The following is a 6,389-nucleotide window of genomic DNA, read 5'->3' on the forward strand; positions in this document are numbered from 1 at the left end:
TTCTATCTATCTATCTTTCTTTCTATCTATAAACTACCGGTGCTGGTTCTACTGAGCACACAACTGTTAAGCAATGGGGGATACATTTGATGTGTGCCAAGCAGTTAAGCTCTTAAGCAGCTCTCCTTGGGTTAATGCATTCACATGCCTCTGGCGAGCTTATGAAAGACTGTGTCACCTGCCTAAAAATGTTTTTATTCTCACAGGCTATTGAGAAAACTTCGTCCAACATCATTTTGTCCCACACCTAGAACCTATATATAACCTGACCCTGAGGTGGATGATATGATGGTTAAACTTCTCCAAACGTGTTCTGAGGTGGCAAGAATTACCTGGAGTAAGGTGTGACTCCTGCTCCTTTCACCTGAATCTCCCATCGCCCGTGGGTGCCCGACTCCACCTCCCCCAGGTACATCACCGCTCCATCTCCCAGTTGTCCCGCAAACAGGCCGAACTGGTGCCCGCAGTAACAGTGCGCGGCCGGCTCGGAGCCCGGCAGCAGCCTGGAGCCGCTCAAATACTCCGGGCCCAGGGGATTACTCAGCACGTCCTGCACCGTCAGGTCCAGCAGAGCCAGCGCTGACTGGGACTGGGCCACAAAGGTCGGACGTACCAGCGGCTGAAGAGCCAGAATTCGGGAGAAACATGCCGCTGGTACCGTCCGACACCCGGGCTCCTCTGAGTCATCCACCGGCAGCTTATTCAGCGCGGTGTTGTTGAAAGGTAAGCGCTCCAGAGCCGTGGACCCGCACTGAGAGGACTCCATGAGGACTGAAGTTTAACACGACCGGTCATAACCAGGGCTGCTGTGTGGTGACGTTAGAGGGATTGTACGGCACCCCGTGTACGGCACTTTGTATTGCGTAAGGCAGAGTTCAGAGGCACAAAACAGGTCAAATTTAAGCCTACACAAGTGAAAAAGCATTAAGCAGAATTTAAATAGAAGAATATATTGTCCATGAATCAAGTTCATATGCCCTCAGAAAAAACAGCTAAAGGCTTTCTAACGGAAAAAAGACTGAAAACTGTCAGAAAAAACAAACATATAACGTTATATATATCATTTCTAGGTGGGGAAACATTAGAAAGAGCATAGTTGAACGTGTTTTGGGAGTCCAGTAGGTGGCAGTAACACACAACGAGAAAACATGTCACCTGCCGTAAAATATAAGTAGAGAAGAAAGAATATCTAACAACAAATCAGTTGCACCATGTAACTAATATAACTACTCCTCTTGATGAATGTAGGTCTAATTGAAGTGGCTATCTTATTTAGATGATACGTTTTGTAGTTGCGGTTGCATAGCCACTTCAGCGCCATCTTTGTCATCCTGTAACTATTAGTGAATGCTAGTCAGCTGTGGCTTAATGCTAGCTATCTGGATAACGTCAGCTAGGATAACCGCAGCTAATCAAAAAACACCGGCGTGAGAAGATGGCCTCGGGTGTCTTCACGGCCTTTTCCAAAGGTTTGTTTGCTTTGAAAAGAAGAACCATTAAAAGCGAATTCGTGGGGAAACTTTGAGTTGGCAGTAGTTCTGCTAGCGTCTACTTTTATCAGTGCTTCTACCTCTATGTTCGCTTAAAGCTAACTTATTGGCCTCACCTTCGCATAGTAACCTTATTTTGTCGTGTTTTGTTATGCATAGCAAATTATTCCGAGTGTTGTATGCGCAGACTATACACACACGACTAAAATATAGCTAACTAGGTTTTAGCAACATTGTTGTTGTTGAACACGCACTCTGTTTCTAGGTTGCATTCAAAACACATCACTGTTTCCTATAGCTGATAAACAAACTCAGTCTGTAAACGAGAGCCTCTCAGTGACCGTGTATTAGAGCATTATAGTGCTGTTAACCTTTATTGTCCTCACAGTGGTGGGGTTTTATGTTAAATTAAAACCAGTTACTTCACTACATCAGTCCCAGAATGACTTCAGGAATAATGGGAGAGAATACAGCCCCAGTTTGACTCCCCATCACCGTTCAGTCCAATGCTGATCATTAACCTGGCGTGTGACTTTTCTCTGTGTAGACAGATAACACACCAGACTAGTTGATGTAGGATCGATGTGGCAGAGAGGTCAGCTGCATTCCCTTTCAGCCTGAGTGCTATTCTATTTTGCAGGTGATGCCTTACCTCTGGCGTCGCTGCGCCTCCTTGTCCCTCCTCTCCAGCTTATGACAACCTCCATGTGGCAGGTTCTGAAGAAACAAGATATCATGAACTACTGGAAGGTGGCAGAGTTCGTCTCTTTGGTGATGGACATGGTCCCAGAGCTGCTAATGTATAAGCACAGGACGCAGCTTAACCTGGGATTAAGAGCCAGGGTGGGTAGGCATTCACGGATAAACAGCTAAATGTGTGAACTAAGTTGTGAACACATTAGTATTTTGGTGCAATGTTTATATTGTTCTCCTCATCAGTATATTCTAGAGTTGTGCCGAAGTGAACAGCGCGTGGAACCTGATTTCATCCTGTCTCATCTGGAGAAGATTAAACCCACCCTGGTGGATGTAAGTGTGTGCTGTAGATTTCATTTCACACACCCATTCTAAAATTCCAACCATTTCTACATTTCTGACTCTTTGATCAATATGTGTAAAGCTGCTCTCATTGGCTGGGCAATGTGCTTATCAAAGCAGTTATGCAGTATTGTATTTGTAATATGGGTACACTGTATGTTCATATTACAGATAAAAGAATCAGAAGAGGAAGTAGCAGTTAACTTTCTTGAGCTGATCCAGACTCTGCTCAAAGATCCCAAAGAGAGACGAGAGTTTTTCTTGGTGAGGCAGTAGTGTATTTGTTTATTTGTTTATTTGTTATCATTTGTATGAAGCTCAGTTCTTTGCACATATTCATTTGGTTGTGGAATCAGACAGCTGATACAAATTGCTTGGAAACATGTTTGAAATACTAAAAAAGAAACTAAAAAGGCAAAGACAAAATGATGTCGTACCAAATGTAGCAGAGATACCTGACCTGACCAGATCTTTGTTTTTCAAAGGAGGTCTTCCCTGCTGAGTATGGACCTCAGTATGACAGTGATTTGCAGACGCTGTTTTCTGAGTTCCTCTTTAGGCTGGCTCAGCTGTTACCAGTTCCTGACCTTGAGCAGGTGAGACGCATCAGCATATCATTATAAACTGTAGTATATGCCAGTGGGATATGTGACAGTGGAAAATCATTTGTGTATGTCTGTGTTACTCCAGCAACAGGCTTACTATGGCATTGCATTACATAAGTATGGCCACAAGAGGACGCATATAGCACATAAATGAGCTCTAGCCAAGTAAAGGGTAAATTATACAGTCTTGCCAGCACAGTCAAAAACTTCTGTCCCATTCCTCTGCACATTTTATACATGACATGACTAATCATTTCAGTCATTTTAAACGGTCTGCCTCCCATTCCCAGTCTTCTCCTAAAATAACACAGATAAACAATGAGGCTAATAAATGCAAAATGCACAGTTTGTACGGCAAAGGTTTGTCTTCATGGATTATATTGATACCGAATTGACAAAAAGACTGTCGGCAAATCACACCCCTTATCTCGTGTTTTTAACGTTATGTGTTTTACGGACACTTTAGGAATTGTTAAAATATCGTGTTTGTTAAAGGGAGTTTGGCATAATGTTTTCCCGCGGCGCATGGAGCTTAGTTGAATTCAGAATGCTCTGTGCGTTGTTTTAACGTTTTGTTCACATTAAGGTTGATGCAGCTACGGATGACACAGAGAGCAGCCAGGCTGACTTCACTAATACCAAAGCTGAACTATTTACATTATATACAAATGCCCTCTGTATTTAAATCACTCAAGCCAGACTCATTAAGTATTTTGTTCCAATTTATTTAGATACAATCTCAAGCGTGGCTGTGGCTGTGGGTGCGGAGGGTGAGGGGGGCACAGGGGTGGGGGAGTGCGCCAGTGCCGAGCAGTGTCTCCAGTGTGCTCTACCCATGGGTGAAAGCCTGTGTAGAAAAGCACACACTCTTTACCGCACATCATTTCTCTATAAATCCCGACTTTGCGAGGAATGATCATTTTTTAAAACCAAATTACATTTTCACTGAAAAAAACCAAAATGATTTTAACATTTGTTGGGGTCTGTACCAAACAAACATCCTTTTTTACAACTGGAGAACAAGATTAGTAGGCCAGGGCATCAGAACTACAGTACTTCATCATAATGTTGATTTGGCACACACTTTCCCTTCTTTAAAAAAAGCAGTATGGTGGGCTCGCTGATATTATGCTACTAAAAATATTTAAAAGACCTACTTAGTTATTATATATTCTTTATTTTACTAACTATGTTAATCACCTTGCTTTTTCTTCCAGTAACGTCACTCTTTTCCACACAAGCCACTCACACACAGCTACTCTGCTCTGTGTCTCTCTCGCATACACACTGGCTTGCCCTGCCTCTCTCTCTTTTTTGAGCTCTCTGTATGTGTCTCTGTTGATTTTCTTCAGCAATACATTTTATTAAGTCACCCAAAAAGCACAACTCGCATTAGGATTTTTTCATCCACGATTCCGTTTTAATACCAGCAGGGGAACCGTGTGTGAATATCAAGGCATCATTGGCTAGTAATATGTCTTTTTAAATCAAATCTCGGCATCCAATTTGTAAGGCCAAGATCTTTTTATATAGGATTTGGTGTGATGTGTGTTTTCCTACATTTCCCACAGACTGTTTCCTGGCTTGGGGCTGAACACTCTGTGTTGGAGGATTGTGTGCATTCAGTCTCTGAACCTACAGACCTGAAAAATTTGATCCAGCACCACAAACACCTTGGGCATTTAGAGCAGCATGGTAAGTCACTTCCCATAACTACATCTATTGGGTTTCACTTTCATTATTGATGACAGAACTCCATGACAATCACGTATGTTACTGTCATTGTTTTTTCTGCAGTTCCACCTTCCAGCATGGGCGACAGCATCCTCTCCTCCCTCTCTGCAGTTTCCCCTAGCAGAGTGGCAAAACCTACAGAACAACCCAACCAATCAGATCCACTGCAAGGCCTCAGTGAGGAGACACACACTGTGTCATTCGTGGATGACGTAGCAGTTGAAATAATCACAGTGACCGATTACGCAGAGGTTGAATTAGGCACAAGCACCGACATCGAAGTAGTGATGGGAGAAAACTGCTGTGAGGGACCAGACACTAGCATAGTGGCTGAAGACTCGCTGGTAGTGCTTCCTGAGGAGATAACCAGGGAAGAAGAAAAAGCGGGAAGTGGTTCGACAAACATCATCTTTCCAGACGCTAACAAGGATGACTTTGCAGCCTCCCAACACAAAACCTGCGTTGGACCTCATGACTGCCCGGACTGCGAGAAGAAGTTTAAGTTTGCCTCTTCGCTAATCGCCCACAGGGTCATCCACACTGGTGAACGGCCACACCGCTGCAATGACTGTGGTCGCTGCTTCTCTTTCAGGCAGTCCCTGGACAGACACAGACACACACACAAAACCGGACGCAAGTACAACTGCATCATCTGCGGGGCGACCTTCCACTCCCTGTCAGCCCGCACAGAGCACAAGCAAACACACATGGAAGATGGCGTTTACACGTGCCATCAGTGCAATAAGAAATTTAACTGGGAGCTGGCACTCGCGAGGCACCTTAAAACTCACACTGAGGATCTCAACGCAAACAAGCCTACAGAGAGCCTTAAGGATGGGCAAGATGTTGATGTGGGTGGTGAAAGTGTCAGCCAGGCTCCTGCTGCTCTTGCTGAACCTGACAGCCAGGTGCAGGATGATAATGGTGATGGTGATCCTGAGAATGTGGAAGGTCAGAGCGGTGAGCGCCCCGCCTCTGAGCCTGAAGGCACGGCCTCTGAACTTGACAACAGAGTCATTTCCTTGGTGAAGGTCCGCACAAGTGGGCGCAAACGCAAACCGACCATGAAGATCCAGGTGATAAATTTACAGAGGCGCATGACCACTAAAAGAAGAAAGGAGATCACCAAGGCGAGCCCTCCAGAGCTGAAGCCTTTGCCTTTCAACTGGTAAAATGGTTTCCTTCATTTGGTTTGAGTTTATCACTGGTCTACTACATAGAAATAAGTATGTGATGTACAAAGCTCATATTTATTTTTGCTTTCTCATTAACAGCGCAGAGCACTCTTATGGGTCATCCATTGTCTCATCAAAGGATGGTGAGGAAAGTGAGTGTAGATTTTTTTTAAATGTTGTTATCTTTCTTGCAAATATTACATAACCAGAGAGATACGAAAGCCTAGACACTTCATTACCATAGAAAATCCAAGCAGTTGAAAATTACAGGCCAGAAATGAACTCCATAATAATAAAAGAAATTTGCAAACTATTTGGGAAATTATATCATATTGAGCAAATGTGTC

General features: G+C 43.8%; 2 protein-coding genes across 3 annotated transcripts in view; one reads left to right on the forward strand and one right to left on the reverse strand.

Annotated features, from left to right (window-relative positions):
* The window catches only part of selenoo2 (selenoprotein O2), a 6,430-nt gene extending 5,295 nt beyond the window's left edge, over positions 1 to 1,135 (reverse strand). Inside the window, exon 1 of the mRNA XM_035678746.1 lies at positions 333 to 1,135. Coding sequence (XP_035534639.1) covers positions 333 to 766 — 434 coding nt within the window. The 5' untranslated portion in view covers positions 767 to 1,135. The remainder of the gene's footprint in view (positions 1 to 332) is intronic.
* LOC118340593 (zinc finger protein 17-like) overlaps positions 586 to 6,389 on the forward strand; it is a 7,565-nt gene continuing 1,761 nt past the window's right edge. The window contains exons 1-8 of one of the 2 annotated variants that reach the window (XM_035678665.1): positions 586 to 723; positions 2,131 to 2,333; positions 2,430 to 2,519; positions 2,700 to 2,792; positions 3,014 to 3,124; positions 4,705 to 4,828; positions 4,931 to 6,035; positions 6,142 to 6,194. In XM_035678665.1, coding sequence (XP_035534558.1) covers positions 2,184 to 2,333; positions 2,430 to 2,519; positions 2,700 to 2,792; positions 3,014 to 3,124; positions 4,705 to 4,828; positions 4,931 to 6,035; positions 6,142 to 6,194 — 1,726 coding nt within the window. In that variant the 5' untranslated portion in view covers positions 586 to 723; positions 2,131 to 2,183. Of the gene's footprint in view, positions 724 to 1,332; positions 1,470 to 2,130; positions 2,334 to 2,429; positions 2,520 to 2,699; positions 2,793 to 3,013; positions 3,125 to 4,704; positions 4,829 to 4,930; positions 6,036 to 6,141; positions 6,195 to 6,389 lie in introns of those variants that run through there. The other variant, XM_035678657.1, reaches the window with a different exon arrangement.

The sequence above is a fragment of the Morone saxatilis genome, unplaced genomic scaffold (assembly GCF_004916995.1).
Source record: "Morone saxatilis isolate NCDOM2014 unplaced genomic scaffold, NCSU_SB_2.0 Contig10, whole genome shotgun sequence".
Taxonomy (NCBI): Eukaryota; Metazoa; Chordata; class Actinopteri; family Moronidae; genus Morone; species Morone saxatilis.